The 22386-nt window shown below is 45.6% G+C and overlaps 2 protein-coding genes across 4 annotated transcripts; both read left to right on the forward strand.

The window, feature by feature from the left end:
• The first annotated feature begins 2712 nt into the window (after positions 1-2712).
• On the forward strand, positions 2713-6316 carry LOC309685408 (anaphase-promoting complex subunit 13). Of its 3 annotated transcripts, XM_082501173.1 has the most exons (4): positions 2713-2741; positions 3161-3292; positions 3559-3684; positions 5866-6316. In XM_082501173.1, exons 3-4 carry the CDS (start codon positions 3586-3588, stop codon positions 5989-5991), a joined length of 225 nt encoding a protein of 74 aa, XP_082357299.1. In that variant the 5' UTR covers positions 2713-2741; positions 3161-3292; positions 3559-3585; the 3' UTR covers positions 5992-6316. The 3 variants fall into 3 exon arrangements, with proteins under 3 accessions (XP_082357299.1, XP_082357301.1, XP_082357300.1); XM_082501175.1 differs by lacking the exon at positions 3161-3292 and having other exon boundaries at positions 2716-2741; XM_082501174.1 differs by lacking the exon at positions 2713-2741 and having other exon boundaries at positions 2763-3292.
• A 2294-nt stretch (positions 6317-8610) lies between these two features.
• LOC309685411 (lipase member H-like) lies at positions 8611-22114 on the forward strand (the record flags this gene model as incomplete). The annotated part of the gene is made up of 10 exons (XM_082501177.1): positions 8611-8662; positions 12731-13098; positions 13815-13923; positions 14034-14135; positions 15131-15220; positions 16346-16513; positions 17439-17534; positions 18504-18615; positions 20170-20343; positions 22004-22114. 10 exons carry the CDS (start codon positions 8611-8613, stop codon positions 22086-22088), a joined length of 1356 nt encoding a protein of 451 aa, XP_082357303.1. The 3' UTR covers positions 22089-22114.
• Between the last annotated feature and the right edge of the window lie 272 nt (positions 22115-22386).

Genomic DNA, 22386 nt, shown 5'->3' on the forward strand with positions numbered 1-22386 from the left:
CAAAAGCAGCGGTCACCCATAGCAATGTACAAACAAGGCTACTTCTCCATCCAACTGCAGAACAAGAAGTCTACTGAGGAAAGAAGTTAAAAAAATTACAATTAGCGCACAATTACAGGTGAGGAGAACAGTGATCACCTTCATGAACTTACAAGCCAAATATCTGCAAAATAAAGGAAAACAGATTTTACTACCACAGAAAAAAAAAAAAAAGAAAAAAGCCCCAATGCAACTATTCAGCACTACCAAATTGCAGTGATATAATCATGGGATCTAATGAATGGAATAACTCAAACAGCAGCACTAGTGAAAGAGAATCTGCACTTCAGCAAAGGGGCGAACTCAACACACTGGGAGTAGCAGATCCCCTGGCTCCTGTGTGCACCAAACTGTGGAACAGCAGTGACAATCGGGGACTTCCAAACAGGACAGCCCAAGATCCACCTCTGACAGAGGTATCTGTCACTTCAGAGGAAAAAAAACATAAGCACCCTGTATCAAGCAGCAGTAAGAATCTATCCATAAATCAGGTCTCTCCCAGGTCTCTGTTACAGCCTAGGTTAAACAGACTACACAGTTTACAACTGCATTCAAGACACATTGCTTGTTCATGTCGTTGTGAGAATTTTCTTTTAAGATAGAACTAACTTTAAAAACTCTTCTGGTGCCTTAAGCTATGAAAACACGTTGCAAAGGTTTACAGTAGCAGCAGTACATTGTCTTAGTTAAAAACGGCATCAAGTCATGAACGCATGTATGTATGCACACACATAGAAGTTTCATGTATTTGTGAAGCAAGAAAGGTTTACATTAAAAGCAAAAATAGTGAATGGAAAAAAAAAAGAGAAAGTTACCATGGAACCACACCCACAAGGCTAGAATTTATTTCAGTGCCTCTTCCATGAAACTGTGGCGCTCTCACAGAAAAATGGTTAAACTCATTCTGAGGATACAAAACTACGTGTCAGTTTCACTCTTTGCAGGTATTTACACAATCTTCTGTTTCCAAAATATCTATACACTTTCACAAGTATTTAGAGAGGGCTCCTCACAACACTTTTCCTCAAAGATTACTATGGCATTAAGCAATCAACAGAAGGGGGAGCAGGTCACAGAAAGCTAGACTCTCAGAAACGCAGACTCAGCTTTGCCCTCTTTCACTTCCATCAGAGCTTCTATCCCACTCCTACAGCATTTTAAAACTCCATCCAGAGATTAAAGCCTGTCCTTGGGAATTCAGCTCTATTTTAAACCATGCACATACAAAAAATGTGTATTTCACTGGGGGGGGGGGGGGGGGGGGGGGAGCGGAAATCCTGTCCCTATTCTGATACAGTGTTTTGTTTCTCTTTGGTCCTGGCTGTGCTTAACAAAATTCAATCAGTATGCAGAACATCTTTGTTGTAGTGTTGATGGCAGAGTTGCTGAGGAGAGCAGATGAGCAAATCCCCAGAGCTGCTGACAGCACTCTGAGAGTTCTCTAGGTGGCAAGAGCGGACAGTAGCAGCTCTTCTGTTTCATTCTAATCACACTCACAGAATTGATTTTCAGTGGGTAGCAGAGAGATTTCATTGTCCACCACAGAGAACAGCTGCTACAGTTCACACAGAAAACCCCAAGAGCAATCCAGGCTTTTTATCAGCAGCTCCTTCCATGAGAAGTTGGGATCAGTTCAACGCTGAAGGGTCTAGTGCCATGAGGAGCCAGACAGCATCTAATCCTGCTTCTGTTAGGCTTTATGCAGGGCCCCCAAGGTAAGACGCCTGACTGCCAGCTTTGCATCCTTGCCAGCTTACCCCAGTTTGGGGGAAGAGCCTTCAGACACCTCTATTGATGCTACACCAGGTTTGTTGACTTAGTATTATATTTTAGCCTATCAAGCTTGCAACTCATAATGTGCAAGTTACAGGCAATGAGTAAAGATCCATAGGGGCACAACAACAAGAAACAATCTCTGCCATTGACTACAGCTGAAGCAACCAGAGCTGGCCTGCTGCTTCTGAAATTGAAGAAAAATGAAGTATTTTTTTTAAGAGATAAAACATTTAAAAATCAACAAGGTTTTGCATCACAACTGAAGCCGATAAGTCAAGTGGAGAAAATTTGACAACATGCAGGATTTAGGAACACTGCCCATGAGAAACGGCTAGGATTATTTAGCATGAAAACCCACAGCAGGATGTAAATTTCAAGTGCTGCTGGAAACAAGCTTACAACGAGCAGAAAAGCGGGACCCTCACTGCAGCAAGAGCTCCCCAAACTATCGGCAAACAGGCCCCCAGCCGCCGGGAACGCACCTCCGACTGAGCAACACCGGGAAGCAGCGGGAGCTCCGCCGGGGCCAGGCGTGCCCCGGGGGCCCCCTCAGCATCCCCCGAAGGGCGGCGTGTCGGCCCCCAGCCCCGCTGCCTGGGGAGAAGCCCCCAATTCCGCCCCTACCGGGGCCGGTCTGCGCTCCGGGCTCCCCGCGCCGCCCCGGTCGGCCGTTACCGACGGTGGGTAGCGCCCCGGCCGGCAGCAAGCGAAGCCAGGCCGGGCCGGGCTTGGCTGGCCTCCCCGCAAACACCCCCGCCACCGATCGATCGGTCGGTCGGTCGGTTGTTCCACCCGTCCACCCCCCACCGTCGCCAACCTACGGACGGAACAACGCCGGTGCCGCCGCGGCGGGCGTCCGCTGCGCCTGCGCGGGGATTGCGCCTGCGCACTGCCGGCGCCGAGGCCGCCTCCCGGAGATGGGCAGGGTAGGGCGCGAGCAGGGGGCACTGGGAGGGACCGGGGGCCGCGTTTGTTCCGTTACCGGGGCTGGGATGCGCTTGGGTCCGTTCGCCGCTGGCCTGCGCCCCACGCCTCTGGGGGTAAAGGCGAGGCGCGTTGAAGGCGCAGCTCAGTAGTCAGGCGTGGCCAGCCGGTTACTGCGGCCTGCCGAGAGCCCCGAGCCCGGTTTGGTTGTCTCCAGCCCGGGCTGCCGTCCCGCTGGGGTGAGCTCCGAGGGGAGGCGTCAAGGAGGGCCGTGCTCACCAAACCGACCCCTTGCAATGGGTGTCGCGGCTTGAGGGTGGCAGGCAGGCCTTGCTTTTCTGCTGTGTTACCGGTTTCCTGGGCTTCGGGGTTTGGCAGCTCTTTGCGGGGTGTTCAGTGTTTGGTTCTGGCTCTCTCTGAGGCCGGTGCGGGCACGGTGCAGCACCCATCCGGTACCGAGATCCCGTAGGCAGCAAACAACCAGCAACGGGGCTGGGCAGAGTTGGAGGGGACGGAGGAGCCGTGGGTCACAAGCTCATCTAGACTTCTAAAGGTCAGTAGCTATAAACACACGTACATGTCTGCAATTAATAATAACAGGGTAGTTTTATATATTCATCAATCTGCAATTCTGCTTGGTAGTGTTCTTTTCAGGTGAAGTAGTTCTCCCTTTTTGAGTGGATTAGGAAAATCAAGGGTTTTCATAAAAGTTTTAGATTAATAGAAATTGGATCAAAACTGGAGCAAGCCTGTAGTCCAAACACCAGCCACATGTTTGGGGAGACAGATGTGAGAAACAGCATCTGCTTTGTGTCACAGATTTAGCTGTACTTGCCTGCTACGAGGATGGACAGCGAAGTGCAAAGGGATGGCAGGATCCTGGATTTGATCGATGATGCATGGAGGGAAGATAAATTGCCGTACGAGGATGTGGCTATCCCTCTGGTAGGTGAATTGCTATTTATCAATCTGAGTTAAGACCGGTGTGTTTATCACAGCCCCTTCCACAAAACAGCAGAGCCTGTATTGCTTGTAGTGCAGTTCATGTGTACTAAAGGTTCCCGGGATGGAGCTGACTCGCTCTTTTTCTCTCCTATAGGCCAGTCATTCCTGCGTGCATCCTGATGCAGATGTTTCTCTCCCCATTCCCCTGACCAGTTGCCAAATCTCCTCGGAACTGGAGTGTCCTTCCCATCACCCAGTTCTGGGTTTGGCATCAGGGAGAAGTATAATCGTCTGTGCTTTCCCTTCATGTTATTAGTGTTTGAGTGGCTTCCCAGTTAATTTGTAGAACAGAGAGCATCAGTCTTATGCTGACAGTTGCAGTCTTGGTGACACGTTATTTCCACTTTCTGAAATTCCCTTAAAAGAAGCTGAAATTTTTTCAAATGTCTTCCTAATCAGTCTTTTCTGAATACACTGTTGCCAGTTCAAGGATAGTAGTGAACTGGCATCTGCAGTGGGACTTTAGCTTGTAGCGCTGCGTCCAACGCGTGGCAGCTATCTTTCCATCCACTGTACAGCTTGTTGTACAGCCAAGAGGCCAGAGAGGTGCCGCTGGGGAAAAGCCACCCGCCAAGTCCAGAGCTGAAGCTTCAGATCTCCCACACTGACGCCTGCCTTAGCCATTTTGAAACTAGCAGGGAAGTGAGAGGTATCTGAGGATTTTCCCTTTCCTTGTTCTCTCTGGTACGCAAGCTTTACCCTGGCTAGCACTGACAAAGCAGTCGTGCTAAGATCGTGGGGACTGATAGGCTGCTGGTTTCTTTTAGCACAGAGACGTTTCCAAATTGCGAGTGACGTGGCTCAAGCTTTATCCCTCACACCACTGTATTTTCAGAGAGGGCAAGGAGCAGCTACACACCTCCAAAATCCATATATATGGCACACAAGTTTTCCTGCCAAGATTTGGGGTTGAGGGAATGATCTTGCAGAACTGTGATCCTTTGATATGAGAGCCTAAACCCCACTTTGTTTGAGATAACCTTTATTAGGCAGGTCAAATATTATAAACTACTTCCTTGCTGACATTTGCCTTTACCCTGAGTCAAGACAAGCAACATTACTGTTTCTTTCCTTACAGCCATCTCTTGAGCTACTTGCAGTCACATACAGATGGCAGCCTCAGAGCAGGAAGCCTCACCCAACTAACAAAAGAAAGAAAGGCCTGGCTGTGGATATAAAGGTCCCCAGAGATGGGATTGGCTCTGATCACATAGAAAAAACAGCACAAATTCACAGGAGGCTTATTCAGTGGGACTGTAAAGGAGCAACCGGAATGGCTGTACAGTGGTATTTGAGCCTGTCCTGAGCATCTGATCCAGTGCTCACTCGAGAGATTCCCATGAACTCAAATGGGCTCGAATCATACGCTGTTTTCAAAACTGAAACATTTAGCTCAGCTCATGCTGGGATTTCCAGAGATCTAGAACTCAGAATTCTTGCCCAAATGATACCTGGCAGAATAACGCGCACGCTGTGCGACTGCACCAATGCAGCAATACAGAAAACAAATAATCTAAGGAGAGAAAATTAAATCCCAGTTAAACTATACTTCCTCCTTACTGTGCAATGAGCAGCTCTGTGTTGCACCTGGTAGGGGTTTCGGACTTCTGCTGTTGATAGAGCACAGCCACGCCTGAGTTCAGCATGTAGAAGGAGGAAGGATTTCTCACCTGCCATAGGAAAGTAACATGTTACCCAACCAGTTGTCTTAATAACAGCTATAATAAATGCAGTGTCTGTACTCTTGGCAACAGCAAAAGAAACACATTGCAAACAAGCCATGGAATAATTGCACCGTACTATTATTTACTTATTTTGCTTTTGCTATATATTCTCTGTCTTCACTGCGTGTGCAGTCTGAGTGTATAGCAAGGCCCCAGGGTCCTGGAAAACCAATTTACCTTTCAGATTAAGCACCATATTCATGTGAAAAGAAGACTGTTCATAACAGGGCTTAGTAATATTTTTAAGTGGATCAGTATGTATGATACATATTGTACAGATGCACCCTCTGGTCTCCTTTGTGGTTTTTTGTATTTATCCATATGAAGTCTTAGTGACCTGCTCCTTTCAGGTAGCCTATTATGTGTGGAATGCATTGTACCTCTGTTTTGTTCTCAGAATGAGCTTCCTGAACCAGAGCAAGACAATGGTGGCACAACCGAGTCTGTTAAAGAGCAAGAAATGAAGTGGTCAGATTTGGCTCTCCAGTATCTCCATGAAAATGTTCCGCCCACGGGAAACTAGTGAATCAGTGAGATCTCATGCAGTGGATGCATGAATGCAATATAAAAAATATTTTTCAGCTGACCATCGTTGTCATAAGCTTCTCTAAGGAGAAAACAACTTTTCTGAAAAAGGCCTGGATTCAAACAATGGTTCTACTCCCAGTGACCAAATGCAGTATAATGAATGTGAAATAACAATGGCTATCTGACACCTCAGAGCTAATATCAGAATGTTTCTCTTGGGGAAAATTATTTCATACCTTCTGTTAAATTGTTCTTAAATTGGTACCAATTCTGATCTTAAATGTTTTCTACCTGTGATAAAAGAACTATTTTTTACTGTCTCAAGTTGTTATTGATTTCAAAGCTTATGATGGGATCATTTCTGACCCTGAAGGCTTATGTCCCAAGAAGTATTCCCGTGTTTTCTGTGGTTAGAGTTCAATATACATAAATCAAGTAACCCTAAGTCAATTGTTTAACTAGTGTGTGGCTGAGGAAGGTTGTGCGAGGCAGGCACAAAAGATTCATCAACAGGATTTAAGAGCTGGAAGTAATCTGTAAACACAGGGGGTTATTTGAATGCCTCATCTCAGGATTCAGTGGTGGCAGTGGACATTTCCAGTGCCGAAATCCTGGGTATGTTTGCCAATACACATACCATAAACAGACAGTCTAATTTATGGTAAAATGGTGGTTACTCAAAATCATTCTTTCCACGGGTGATTGAAAGTTACAAGGATGAGCCTGACAGTCCCCGTGTACCACCTGTTGAACTGATAGCTGCTTGGATGAGCTGTCTCAGATGGGAAATGGAAATCTGAGGAAAGTGATGGGGAAAAGAAACAAGCAGTGCTTAGCTTCAGGCAATAAACTGTTACTTCTTTTTATGCTGAGAAGAAAGGCAAGGCCCTTTGGATTTCTTTATCTCATTTTATCTCTGATTCTCAAATGTCTTTTGCAATAGGTAAAAGCCTTCTGTTCATCTTGCATGTTTCACTGTTGGACCGATTCCTTTGCACCATTGGCAGAACTTGCTAAGGAGAAAATATTTTGACAGAGTTTAGGATTACTGGTAGAGGTGAGAAAGGAACTGGAAGGAAAACAATGTTTCAAATTATTTTCTTTTCCCAGTGCATCAGAAAAAGCACTTTCCTGGAGCTTGCGGCTTCCAGGCTCCACAGAAGATTTTTGGTGTTTTTTCTCAATGCTTATCCTCTTCAAAATAACAAACCCCAACTTTTGCCTGTGTGATTACTGAATGGAATCACAGCGCGGCACATGTCCTGTGAGACTGTGATTGCTGAGCTGCATGAGGATGGAGAGCTCAAGGTGCTTGCGAAAAAAAAAACAGGTGTGTTGCTGGGTGCACTCCTCTGTCTGAGGTGTAAGCCCTGCCCACACCAGACAAGCAGCACGCACTTGTCTGAACAAGAAGGAGCTGCACACAGCCAGCAGGCAAGAGTTAAGGATTAACCCAAGAAGTAGCACAGTCGAAAAGCTTAATATGTACAGTATGGACCAGAGAAACAGCTATGCAGCTGGGAGCTGTAATAGTTCAGCTCCTCACTGGATCATCACCTAGGGGAAAAAACAGAGCCTGTACTTAATGAGGTGTTTCTGATCCTCCCCATGTTCCCTTTCCCTGACCTATGTTAGGGAATTTGCTAAGAAAACATTAGGCAAAGCTATGACACAGCTTCTATCCAGCAGCCATCCCTGTTGTCTTTTCCCCTCCCCTCTCTCACCCCTTTACAACCTTCCCATCACCCTCATCTTTCCAATTTTGCCACTAGATCTTCCAGCTCCAATTTCAGACTTCCTTTCCAGCCCCTCACAGTTGTCTTTGCATCTGCCATCTTCTTCCTCCTGTCTAGCAGGGAAAAAAAAAAAAAGCCTTTTTACTTGAATTACAGCTGGATTCATGAGTTTCCAGCAGGGCTGCAATAAAATGTGGAGGGGATGCCAGATGTATGAGTCTCATCTAAAACAGCAGTTGCTTGGCAGCCCGATGGAGACCCAGATTGACTGGAACTGTTACATTCCCTTTGCAACAACATAGCATTTGTGCATCCACTTCCTGCCTGAGATGACAAGGGTCATCAGGTTAGAAGGGATGCTGGACCACAGTTCTCAGGAGCGCTGAAGGGACATGGGAGAGTAGGGATTGTCATGAACGCTACCAATAGGTAAGGCCCTGTGAAACCAAGTGCTGGCCCTGCCCAGATGCTTATCAGACTTGCAGTGACACCTACGTTCTTTGCTGCCTTTTGACATTCTTTGTAAAAGACAAACAGACGTGCAAAAAATTCATTAGTTTCAACACGTGTAGTCAAATTGCTGCTTACAGCGTGATACCAAACCATTTGTGTCTTTGATTAGTCATTCCCCAGGGCAAGCTATATTTAAAATAAGGAAACCTAGTAGAATAGAAGGTGCCCCACCTTTTTAAGAAGAAGCTTTAGTTGTATAACTGAAGACTGGTCTTCATTTCTTAGCTAACTTCCTCCTTTCACCACACCTACTGTTACTGGCAGAAAAAGAGAGCAAACTCTTGTCAGAGACAGCAAACACATGCCAAAGAAATTGTGGGAACCTTAAAATCTTTTACCTGTAGAAGTTCCATGTGGAAGTCCATATGCTGCGGCTGTGTGTCGTGTTCGTCTACCTTTTGTATGGGGTGAAAACAGGTAAGAAATCAACCATTTGTTTTGAATGTTTTTGTCAAATGTAACACACTTTCTGTGCTTTGCAGAAACGTGAATATATCTACCCTCTGCCTTATAGTTACTGCGTAGGGTTTTTCACTAGCATTATTTATTTTGGCAAAGCAAATTACACTGGTTACATGAATATAGTCAGCTCTAAGAGTTCCAAATGCAAAACCAGAAGTCATTTTTATTATCTTTTCTTCACTTTGCAAACATTTCTCTTATATAAGTACTATCCATCGACACTGAAAATGTCATTCGAAATCTTCAGAGAAGAATGATTTCTTTTCAGCAGTGTCTTATATGACAGACGCGAACGATGAATTACCATTTATGAGCAATAAGCTTCATTTGATAGCCTCACAGCCCTATGAAGAATCAACCTGTGTAACAATAAACAAATGTACTGCCTTGTGTTAGCATACACATGGGAGCAAGTCAAGTTATAGCTCTCTGCCTTGTAGGGAAAACAAACAGGATTAAAAAAACCACAGTAGTAGTATAAATACTAACTTGTATTTCATAAGGTTCTCTGGAGTAATCTTGGGGTCGCATTTTGATTAATTTGTTAAATATGCTGTAGGAAATGTAGTCATAAGAAGTGGAAAAAGAGAATTGTGTGAAAGGGCACCAAGGAAGCCCAGTGAGATACTGAAGACCAGTTAAAGAGGTAGAGGGCACACTCTCTCTGTGGAAAAGTGATGGAAACATTCACTAATACTACTGAGATTTGCTGTATGGTAGTGAAGTGTGCTTAAAGCTGAAGACTCATTCTTAATGCATAAGACCAGTCTGTTGAAACACCCTAAAACGCCCAGGCAATGTGACAGTGTTTTGAGTGTCGGTGAAACTGCAGACACACAGAAACAGCAACATGCTTATCTGAGGTCCACACAAGGTGTTGACTGGGTGAGCAGCCCCTTTTATGGGCTCTGCGTGGCAAGAGTCTCCCAATGGCCACAGCTAGGACAACTACAAATCTGACCAACTGACCACTGACCCACTGAAGTGAAAATCTGTTGGAACTACACTTTGCAAGAGAACAGACTGGCAGAGTTAAAAAGTTCAGCATGACAGCCTCAAGATCACAGCCCCAAAATGCAACTACTGCAAACCCTGCCTGTCTATAGGATGAATATCCAGGAAGAAAAAGCCTCCAAACACTGTCTCCAAGAAAGGAATGAGAGAGACCAGGGGAATGCAGGCCTTAAGTAGCACTGATTACAGTAAATACCATGGAGTCTGCCTGGGATCATTCTCATGACCACAACACTCCCACCTGGGAGTATATAACTTCAGAATGAATATATATACACACACACATATATATATGTAACTTTGGAACCAAGTTATTCTGAAAATGCTGCTCCTGCTGCAATAGCACCTCAGAGGCTGATCTCAAGCTCAAGACAAAAGATGTCCAGCACCCATGTAGGAAACAGATTGGTATGTCCCCTGCTACAGGTGCCAAGATGTCAGAGAACCTTGCCTGGGAAACTGCTGTTTGCCGTCCTATTTTACACATCAGGAAACTGAGCAGAGGGAGAAAAGTGAACGGCCCCAGACTGTTCAGCAAGCTAATGGCCAAGACAGGGGTGGGAGCAAGTTAATGGGACACTGGGTTAATTGCCACATTTATTCACCTTTCCTGGAGGGAAGTGGTCTGTTGGACACAGGTTAAGTACAGTGCTAGGCTGTGAGTTTCCACCTCGCTTATTTGCTTGCAGAGTTAATCTCAATAAGCCTCTTGCCCCATCAGAGAAATCTTGTTGGAGTTTCAAAGACACTTCCAGCCATTGGGGTAGGATTCACTGTGCTTACCAGAATGAAGAGCAAAGCCAGGATAACTGGCTGTCCTCATGTGTCAGCTTTTGTAACACATGGTGGATGAGTCTGGGATATGCACCAGCCTGCCAGAAGAGAAGCTGGCAGGTTTTCCCCCTGCTATTAGCACTGATTTGATTTTGTTAATCAAAATAGAACAAATCTAACAGACTTGGTGCAGCTATAACAACGCTTTTTAAACAGTTCCTCTGTTAGGTACTAGCAAATGGTGATCAGCTCTTTTAAAAGCTCTCCTTTACTGAAAGGTTTGGGCTGTTCTGGTGACAAACATAGTGCTCCTCTGGGCAAGTCTCAGCACAATGCAGAAGATACAGAAACAAATTAAGCAATCAGTGCAGACTTGCACCATATAGAAGTAATTCTTGCCTGGCATTTCTGCCTGAGTTATTACAGCTTCAGTGGCGGTAAAGATGATTAACAATACTATATAATAATACTTTACAATAACTAAAAAAATTTCGAGTTATTAGTAAAAATTAAATATAGTTGTATTTTTTTATGTTGCAGTAGCACCTAGAGGACAGTCATTGAGTATCACTGTGTACGCTGGTGTATACCAGCAAAAAAATGCTAACTTTTCTCCGCTTGTTACCTTGAGATCTCCACATGAGCAGTGTCATAGGAGAACTCTCGCTGCTGTTTCTCTGGAACATCTTGGCACTGTAAGAAGGAGGTGAGAGCAAGCTGGTCAGGAGACAGCCACCCAGGTGACCTTTACTCTTGCAAGCAGGGCCCAGAGTCACACTGCCCCTGGGAGCCCTGACTGAAGCATTACGGGGCAGAACACCCTCTATTCAAAGGCCACTGCTTTCAACTGATGTTCATTGGGCCTGCCTGAGGGCTCATTTTCCACCACTCCTGTCATGCTATTCATATTTTATCATAGGCTTTATACAGGAAGGACTCCCTGGATTTCAAATGTTAAAATTTATTTCTGAATTTATGGTAGCAATTTAAAATATCCAGTCGGACTTAACTGCAACATCCTTTTAGCCTATTAACTTTTATTTCTGGAGCTCCTGGGGCTTCTACAAAGTAATTAGCAGAGCTGTGGCAACTGAGCAGATCATTTTATGTGCTGGGCACACAGCATTTATTTCACTCTCATGCTCCGGATTTCCATAGGAGGAGAAAAGGGAAAGTTGCTCACAGAAACTGTGAGAGTTTCATCATTTAGAAATTAAAATGCAGAGTATTGGAGATGTGCTAAAGCACAATTAGCTTACAGTAGCTGCAGGTTTTCTAAACCATTCTACCTACTGCACAGCCCTTTAAGCAGCAAAGATCAGGAAGATTTCTCTAGCAACTGCAGCCTGAACAATTATTGCAGCCCAGGGCGTATGTGTGAGAGAGACACTCTCTCCCACAAGGTTCTTCAATAAGATTAAGGGGATTTGAGGAAAAAAGATTGTGAGCCAGCAAGAGGCTACAAAACCCGGGAGGGCCTTCATAAGCAGTGTCTGGAGACAGTTATTCCATTCCCTGCCAGTGGCCTGTTGGAGATTGTATTGGATTCTGAAGGCTCAGCTGGTGTTCTGCTGGAAAAGCAAGGAACAAAGACAGGCTTTCAAATGGCAGAGACTGCCCCATAAAGCAGCACTTACATAAAATTCAGTTACTCTTCAGCTGTGTATAAAGCCATATCAGTAATGTATCTCATGCAGTCAAAGGGTGTCCCATTTTGCAGTCTGAAATAGCAGGCTGCATCTGCAAATACAAATGAAGCACTGAGCTGACCCTCACAACAGCAAGAACCTCTGCAGCTTGTCAGCTTCAGACTGGAGTTACTAGCAAACCATGAGGGTATCTCTTTACCCTAGAACCTGTCCAGAACATCTGCATGTACTCTCAAACCAATACAGCGATCATCCTAGTTGTCAGTCTCTAATACTTTCCTCACACTAGTGGGATTTTTGGAGAAAGTCCATGCCACCTCCCAGCTGCTAGTGGAAGCAGGACTGTGCTGTTTCAGGGAATGCTGCTCCGCAAAGGTACATTTGCTGTCTTTGTTCTAACACGGCAAGAAAACCTAAGTTTCAGGGTAACTCCAGTCATGAACATGATGGGAAAGGAAAGGAGCAGCCCCGGCTCAGACAGCTCACAACGTTATGTACCTGTGCCTGGGCAGGGCTGGCAGGTAGACAAGGTCAAAGCAAACGCATTGGTACTAACCTCAGGATTGCCACACTGTGCTCTTTTCAGACCCTGGGGAGACATGCCCTGCATTCACAGCTCTCAGCTTCGGCAACGCTTTAATAGGGACAGACCTGAAAGTGAAGCTGCTGCTCTACACCAGACAGAACCCAAACTGTGCTGAAGAGCTCGATTCAACAGCTTCCAAGTATCTAGATGTGACCAAGAAAACTACCTTCATCATCCACGGATACCGACTCACAGGCTCTGCCCCAGTCTGGATGCCTGAGTTGGTAGATCTCCTGCTTACTGTAGAAGACATGAACGTCATCCTTGTGGACTGGAACCAGGGGGCAACAACTCTCATTTACAGTAATGCTTCCAGAAACTGCAAGAAAGTTGCTGAGATTCTGAAGAAACTTATTGATGAAATGTTGGTAAGTTGAACGTGCACACTAGGATATAGTCATTAACGTGCAGTATGTAAAGGGCACAAAGGAACTGTTTAAACACAGCAGGATGTATGGAAAAAAGGAACTCCTAAAAAGGAACGCATTCATTTTTGGAAGTGCAGCTATACTGCAGTGTCAAATTCTGCCCTTGGACTTGGTACAACAGAATTTTATTGCAATACTCAGTTTACACTCTAAGTCTCTACATTTCTGCATACAAAACTCTACAGATATGTTTTCCCATACACAGAAACTCTATTTCCACTTGCTGGATGTCCAAAAGTCAGCTTGTGAGGATCAGCTACAGTTTGCAGCTCCTCTAAGCTGTTGCACAGGCACAGGCAATGATGATGCTAGAGCATGAGGATCACTGTGTCTGCTAATGCCTTGCAGGAACCACATGTGAGCAACTGGAGTTGTATTCACAGGGCCCATGAATACTTATTCCTACCCACACCTATAGTCACTGCCCCAGGAAAATATAACCATTGCCTGAACTGTTCTCATCACAGCTCTTAGATACGAGCCTCAAACATGAGTGCTGGTTGTACTGTGGGTCTACCAAAGGGTCTACCAAATATTTACACAGAGTGGAACACATAAGGGGAAAAGTAGGGAGATGCATTTACGTTCCTCCTCCTGGTATTTTTATGCCTTTCCTGTACCTAAAATCTGTGATCACGAGTACTTTTAAATCTCAGGTTGATGGAGCATCACTTGACTCCTTGCACATGATAGGAGTGAGCCTGGGAGCACACATCTCTGGCTTTGTGGGACAGATGTTTGATGGTACACTTGGAAGAATCACAGGTAAGCCCTTCCTCCCATCAGTCCTTTAGCTTCAAGGCTAGCTGTCCACCATGAGTGGAGTGAGCTGCACAGCACTGAAGTGATGCCAAACGCATGGATCTGTGTTGCAGGCCTTGACCCAGCAGGCCCCTTGTACAGAGGAAAGCCACCTAGTGAGAGGCTGGATCCTACAGACGCACAGTTTGTTGATGTCATTCATTCGGACACCGATGGTAGGTGACATTTCTCCTCTTTTACCATTATGAAGAAACCTAGAGACTGATGGAAGAGTGGGGGCTCTGGTAGGCAGCAGTGCTGGGGGATCCTTGCTCCTTTGGCCCAGGAGAACAGCAGTCTCCTTCACTGGTGCTGTGAAGGGTTCCATGGTGCTGTGTTGCCCCCACTGTGCTCAGCGCTCACTTGGGAGCTGCTATTTTATTTGCATTTCAAAACACGCTGCTGTTTTATAGCAATAATAGCCTGGTGACCCATGAAGTACAAGGATGTAGGCACTGATGCAGGAGTGCCCTGTTGCTACCGCAGCACACAGTCCTGCCGGAGCAGTTCCACAGTAACGTCACACTGTGGGGTCAGGCTGCCACCAAGGTGCAGCATCTCAAAAGCTAGTCAATGCACAGCAGATCAGTTATCCCCAACCCCGTGGCTCCCTGCGTGATGCTTCCAGTCTTCATACCACCTCCCGTGGGCTAAACCTTCCTCTGGGGCAAATCTGACATCTCCCTTGGCCTTCTCCTTTCCCAGCCAGTGCACAGCACGGCTTCACGTCCCCCAGCCAGGCCAGCAGACTGATGCAAACCCTCCGCTCTGCTCCCACTGGCACCCTACCCCCAGTGCTTGGCTTTCCCACCTCATCGCTGCCTCTTGTCTTCTCACAGTCCCACCAAGAACTCAGACTTCAGCAGCACAGCAACACCCAGTGTTTCACACGCCTTTCCCTCTCCCGCAGGCAGCGACACAAAAAGCCAAATTTTGTACTGTCACACACACAGACTTATTTTAGGTATTTGATACCATTGCTAAAATGACACAGCTGGGTCACAACCAGTTGGCCTGCTGCCTAGAGATGAATGACATTAATATTCCTGCACAGGCAGGCATCCTAGAGCTAAGTAACAATTACTTTTTCAATTTAGTTATTATGTTTCCTTCTTCTGCCTTTTACGATTTAATATTCCCTCCCCTCACCCCCAATATTTCCTTTTGTCAGGACTAGGTTACACAGAAGCACTAGGCCACATAGACTTCTACCCCAACGGCGGGACCGACCAGCCTGGCTGTCCACTGACAATATTTTCTGGTAATTAATTCTGCCTTGAATTACACAAACACTGACAAAATTATTCCAAACAGAAAAGAGGAGAAGGCCAGAGAAACATCATCACTGCTTAGAACATACATGAAAAACATATTCTGGGAAAGCCATGACAGCAGTCTCTTCCCAGCACTGATGTGGCACACTGATGTAACAAGAGCTTAGCTGATGTGTACCAGGCAGACATGAGTCAGATGTGATCCTTCTGCTCTCTGTCACAAATGCAAATAGGATTGATTTTCCATGCCAAAAGTTATCAGGTAGATTTGCCCCTTCATTTTGTGCTACGTTTAGAAAACTCATGGGATTTTTTTTTTTAATTACTTAGAACACTTAGAACACTCAAAACCCCAAGCACTAGCAATGGCAAGAACCTGTTCAGAAAACAGGTTCAAGATGAGAATGTGGGGTAGGCTGTTATACCGAATCCAATGCACCTTTCTTGCCAGTCTGGCAAATAGAGCCCTGGTCTTGAATGCAAGAAAACTTTTTTCCTTTCCAGTCCCGCAGCAGAATTGGTTTTGTGAAAGCTGGGTGAAGAAGAAAAAGAAAGGCAGTAATGTGAACTCAACCCACATCAGGCCCAAGAGAATCTATATAGGAAACCAGTCTGAAACAAAAATCCATAGGAAACAAGGCTTCACTCATTTTGCTGCTCATGCAACAACTCATTTTATTAGTTATGTCCTTCTAAAGAGTTTTTTACACCAAAATGGAAGGCCATGTGCAAAAAATATCCAGCTGTCGGACCTGAACTCAGAGAGAAGAGGAGAACACCTGAGACTGAGTAGGATCTATAGCTGGATCCTCTGGAACTGCAGGAGCAAAACAAACAAATATGTTTTAGCAAAACAAACAAATATGTTTTTAAAACCAAAAAAGACAAGAAGAAAAGTAAAGTAGACAGGCAGAGCTGAGCGCACACAGTAAGCGGGCACTAGCCTCTCCCTCCTCTGTTCAGCCACAGCCCCGTGCCACCCAGTGCAATCCGTAGTGTTCAGACTGGTCAGTGACTGTCCGCTGGTGTGTCCTTATTTGCTAGTGAATTAATGCTTTTTTCCTGAGCATGAGCATTGCTAACAAAATATTTCTTCCCTGTGTATGATTAAGGATTGCAGTATTTTAAATGTGACCACCAGAGGTCTGTTTTCCTGTTCCTGTCATCCCTGAAACAGAGCTGCAATATCACTGCATACCCGTGTGACTCCTACAGGAATTACAGGAATGGCAAATGTACAAGCTGTGAAACTTTTTGGCCTATGCCATGCCCCATCGTAGGTAAGGATCCAGGGAATGTAAATACATACTGAATACATATGTCTGACAGGGCTGCCCACCATTCCTCTAACTTGGTGTGTGATAAATGTTTTGCTAAAGGACTAACACAACACGGTGCTTTGCAAAAGCATGCCAGTTATTTCCACTGAGGTTTTTGAGATAGTCTCTTCTTGGCTTCTGATGAGGTACAAGCCTCTGCTGCAGGCAAAAGAGGGCTGAGAAATTTCCCTGCTCTTTGTACAGTCACATCACATTATGATCTAGAACGGAAATACACATGTAAAGGATCCAGAACTAGAAAAGCCAAAACAAGACTTGGGATCTTTACACTACAGTCACAGAAACAATGAATTAAAGTCTGTTAGTTGCAGAGTTTGAGGGATAGGGTCACGTTCTTGCTAAACCAGAATCTTTTCTAAGAAATTTTCAGCACCGCAAACCCCTCTTGTCTCTAAAAGGAATGGCAGAAGGGTGAACAAAGGCTATTCTGTTTTTTTGTAACTGACCCACAGAGGTGTCCCAGCCTGGATGTGACAGCCCAGCTTCAAGCTGCCATTTCTGAAACGTTGCTGCTAAAAAACCCAACACTTCCAGAACTTGCAAAGCTAAGGGGATGATTTCCATGCTGCGCTGCAAAATTAAATCCTTCTTGACCATGGATATCAGATGTGGAAAAAGATCAATCTTAAAATAAGCGCTGAACAGTAACCAGTCATATTTAGACACTCAGTTGGCTTCAGTTACACATGTAAAACTAAACCCTGGTGTAAGTCTACAGAGTATGGAAGGACGTGTCACAGTACTACCTTGCAGCTGGCAAGCAATATACTATTTCTTAAATACTTGGTTTGTTACTTTCAGCAACTTAGTTGCTTATATACCTGTGCAGTAACTCTCTGTTTCGTTTTCAAACTGTCACCTATAGGTTACTATGCCCATAAGTGGAAAAGCTATTTAACGCAACAGAGCCATCCAGTGACAAGTATGTTTTTTGATACAGCGGACAAAGAGCCGTTTTGCAGTAAGTGACTACGATTTCCAAGATGATTTTTCTTTGTGTATTGCCTCTTTCAGCAACAGCCAAGCAGAGATGGTTAGCTGCTATTGGCATTGTAGCCAGCATTTTAGAAACAAAGCCAGTGGCTGCTGGATAGAATTGTGTCCATCTGCAGTCTTACATTCCTTAGCTGCAAAACTGCCTGGTGCTGTGAAAGTCAACTGCTCGCTAGAGATGTGCGAGAACAGGCTCATCTTGCTCACAGTGCTAGGAAATGTGTTGAGAACACGCAAACGAAACATGAAAGGGTAGTTCCCACATTGTGTTTCAAAACAACACACCACTGTTGTGTGCAAGTAAGAGGTATGTGGGAACAATGAGAGTCAAAGATGTGCTCTGAGCTGAAGAGGTGAAAAACCTACCCTGGACAAACGGGAAAGGCACAGGGAAAGGGTCCAGGCAAGGGGGAACTGGTGAAAAAAGGTTTCACCCTCATGATCACCACCACCATACCAAGCCATAGGCAGGGATTATGGCCTGTGGTCCAGTGCTAGTCAGCAAGTGAATTCAGTGAGTTACAGATCAGAGTAAAGAGCAGATGGTTCTGCTCTGTGACAGAGAAGACAAATGATAGATGCTGAGATCAGAAATGAAAGGGATCAGAGTCAGACAGCAGACAGAAAAGGCAATCCGAAAATGAACAGGGAAGACGGGGAGTGAAAGGCAGCATGCTGAAAGCCACACAGAGAGGCCATCTTGCATGCCACTTGTATAACTGTTGCTGTAGTGCTTTCCCAGACATCTCTTAATATTTCTGTTAGAAATCTCTGCAAAGGACAAAGAAATAGTTTTTAGAGATAAACTGAATGGGTTGTGTCAGATAAGCAACTGGAGAAAGACATCCCCAACTTGCAGCTCAGCTCCCTGACAGGCATACAGCCGAGTTGGAAAGCAGAGTGTGCAGAGTCTAAAACTCTCTCTCTCCCCCCTCAGTTTATCACTACTTTGTGGATATCATTACATGGAACACAGACACCAGAAGAGGCACCTTCAGCATTGTACTAGCCGACAAAACTGGGAAGAAAGCAGAATCTAAAGTTAATCCGTAAGTCTTACTGATCTGACCATCTGTAAATGTTGGCAAATCACTTGGTACAACTGCATCTGGGAGGAGGTAAGATTTCCTCCTCTAATTTCTCTGCTGACACTTGATAGTGTACATGCCTTAGGGCTTTCCTGGCACTATGCAATTTTCACAGGCTCCCCCGAGTGCACACCAGTTGACTGCTCAGCACTTTGGTTTGGGCCCTTCTCTGCCACCTTAAGGACTGAAGTGGACAATCTCAGCCAGCGGTACGGCTGTCCTAGGCTTGCACTAAAGCAGGAGGAAAAATGCATCCCCCCGTCTTCCCTTTTCTGGGAGTGTTCCAGGCCAGCTCCAGGTGCCCAAGACAATGATGAGAATTGTCCGAGGATGAACCTCGGACTGAATATGTAACATCCAAATCAATTCATTCCACTTGGAGAGGCAAAGTAATGACTGATGTTTATGTGGACATGCAAATTCCTGATTGATCTAAACACACTTCAGCCAAACAAGTCCTGCTCAACTAGTTCTCCCAAGCGTCTCTAACTGCGTATTCTCCCAGCCATATCTTCTTGCACAGCAGCAATCTGCATAGCTCCCTGGGGCTGCACAACAGGACCACCCCGCTCTGCCAAGTGCTTGACAGCCCACCAGGCAGCACACCTACACACACACATCATAAACACCTTTGACAGGTTAAAACTTGTCCTATTTGTCAGGCCTCCTACAGCTTCTAAACAAGGCCAGTCATTTTGAATGTTGCAACCAGGATACACTTCCAGTCACATCTGCGCACTTCACCTTCATAAGGGAAACCTTAAACCATAGCCATACAACCAGCTACATAAAGCATGTGTTGCGTGGCCACAGTGTTCTTGTAAGCAGCTCTGCTACTTTTGCCCCAAGACTGGTGCAGTTTTCACAGACATCTCAAAGCGGGACTGGCCATTCTGTCAAAAAGGACCGAGATCAAACCACAGCCCTGCAAGACTTCATGTCTCTGCTATTTTCCTATCCTGAGAAGCTGGATTACTCTCTGTTAATTGTGGTCAAGGTTTCATTGTTTCACAGATGCTTCTGCTGCATTTGCCAGAACAGAACTATCAGCAATTTAGTTTGGGGCCTTAATACCCCCAAGGTACAGTCTTCCATTTGTAGAGCTACCTCAGCTATACAGCATTGTTACAGATTTTTATATACACCAACCTATTCTGTAGACTCCACGGATGACTCGGTGCTCAGGTCTGCACAGCCAGCCAGGTATGAACATCATTTGGGTCTAGTCCACACAAGTTCAAAGCAGAATCACAGTGAGGATTCTGCTTTGGGACCAGAATAAACAGCACCAGACCTCTGTGTCCCCACTCCCACACCAAATAACTGAGTACAAAAGTGGCTGAGGAGGTTCACACATGGAGACCTGAATCCATATCCATTTCCTGTAAATCAGAAACTAATTGTAAGTTCAGTCATCCTCCTCCTGTAGCACTGTTTCTAATATTACACTGAATATATTAAAAATGGTGCTATTCCCTTGGTGACTCTCTGACACGTTGTCTGCTTTATCTTTAGAGAAGCTGCAGCCTTTCAGCAGTACAACCAAATCACTTTGCTAATTGGATTCGACCAGGACTTTGAAAATGTAGAAAGAATTTCCTTGACATTTTCCACAGGATCTGTCATTGGCCCAAAATTCAAACTCAGAATTCTCCAAATGAGGTTCCGGTCACTTACAAATCCAGAAAGGTAAGCAGATATTTACAAACCATTTCTGTTGTTGCAAACTGGACAGAAGTAAATAAATGTCCCAGATGACTGACCTAGCTGACTTCATCCAGAAGAACTATATTTATTTCACATTTAATAAGTCTTGCACACATATCTTGGGAATAAATTCTGCCTTTAGTGCGTGCATACAAATCCCATAGCTGAACTAGAACACAGAGGTGTCTTACTCTACTGAAAACATGTAATTAGCGGTCTGACTCTGACGTGGCCTGACATTCTAACCTTTGGTGAGGAAAATGACCTTTGAGTAGCTACAGAGAAGCTGCACAGGCCTGAACTCTGGGCTGAAAGTAAATGCGGCTCACAGGGAAATACAGATGTCCAGCCCCAAATACACATTTTATATCCCAGTCAATTTCTATGACCAGTCAAACTGGGAGATTCATTTACTCCTGGAATTCCAGTAACTGGGAGCTGCTGTGCCCCAAAGCACTGACTACTACCCCCAACATCATCAGGCACCTACCAGGTCATTTGCTGATGAGACTTCTACAGCTGCCTTAGTCACCTTGTTAACTTCTGTCTGCTCTATGGTCCTACCCTTAAACTTCCCTGATTTTTAGGGCACCTTTGGAGGAGGGGATCTCTGCCTGAGCCCAGCGATTAGAGAATCTCTTAGGTTGACCTTGTGTGCAAGGACAGCATGTGGACATCGAGCCACACATGCTTTAAATTTGGGTCAAAACAAGGATTGCACATCACAGAGTGAGAAGGGTGGAGCAACAACAACAACAAAAAAGATAGAGCTGCAGAACATGTTTCTTTGCAGTTCATGAAGGTCTGCTACCTTTACCTGAGTCTTAGAATAAGGAAAAGATTGTGCATGTCTAATAAGCAAAGTCCTTCTCCAGCTCCCCCTCACAGACACTCATTCCCCTTCTCCCGTCCTACATCTCCACAGTCACTTCCAGCCCCAGATCCACATTTAATCTTTTAAAAAGTAGATGCAAATGCCCAAACATTTCACCAGAGGTTGTCCACTCTCCCCTAGGAGGTGCTGCCACAGGCTTTGAGTCCAGTTTTATGACTATTTTAACACCATTAAATCATCAGTCAGTGCAACAGGGAGGGATGTCCTGCTCCCTCTCCTTCCCTGTGCCAGGGCTGATGCTCACGTGGCTGCAGGTGAAAGCCTGGTATTTCCTCTGTTTCTCGGCTGGGCTAGCTCTAAGCCAGCTCAACGCCTGGTCTCGGCTCAGAGTGGCGGCACACTCCCTAACGCCGACACCAGGGAATGGGCAGGAGCTCGCAGGTGGGCAAGGGGAGATGGAAGGACCACCCCTTCAGTGGCCATGCCACTGCAAACGGGCTTAGAGGGAACCCTGAACTCTGTAGCCAACACCTCAGTTCGCTTGCTGTTTTGTTCTTCCATGAGGCCAAGCAGAAGATAATGTAAAACAGAATGAAAATACGCTCAAGGTATCTCTGACCTTGGTCAGGCTTGAAGGCCATCTCCTTTTAGGTGGACTTCAAACCAGTTGTCTTGAGAATGTGACTTATTTTACATAAGCTTCCACACAGGCTGGGAGACTTACCCAGGGGACGATGCCAGAAAGGCCAATTTTTCACTTTTGGCTGGCATGGGCTGTGTTTGTTTTTTTTTTTTTTTTTTACACAGACCACAGCTGTGCAGATACGACCTCGTCCTGAGAGAGAACACCAAAAGAACCTTCAAGCCCATCCCGTGCTGGAGCAGGAGCTAAGGCCCGCAGGCACTATTACTTCTGAACCTTCTGCCTGAGCGTGGCGGACATTTCCACGGGGGACTCACCTGGAAGTTCCTCGGCCGCCTTCTGCCCGAGCCGCGGCGGGGCCCTTTTGTCAACGCAGAGATTTATAAACGGGGCTGCAGAAGTGACAAAGAAAGAAAGAAAGAAAAAAAAAAAAAGATAAAAACGATGGCGCTGTGTGGTTTTTGGGGGGCCGCCTGTGCGCTGAGGGGAGCGGCCTCGCGCGCCGCCCTACTCTCAGGGGCCTCGCGCACCGCCCTGAGGGCCGCGC

The sequence above is a fragment of the Vanellus vanellus genome (assembly GCF_965231255.1).
Source record: "Vanellus vanellus genome assembly, contig: HAP1_SCAFFOLD_1645, whole genome shotgun sequence".
NCBI lineage: Eukaryota > Metazoa > Chordata > Aves > Charadriiformes > Charadriidae > Vanellus > Vanellus vanellus.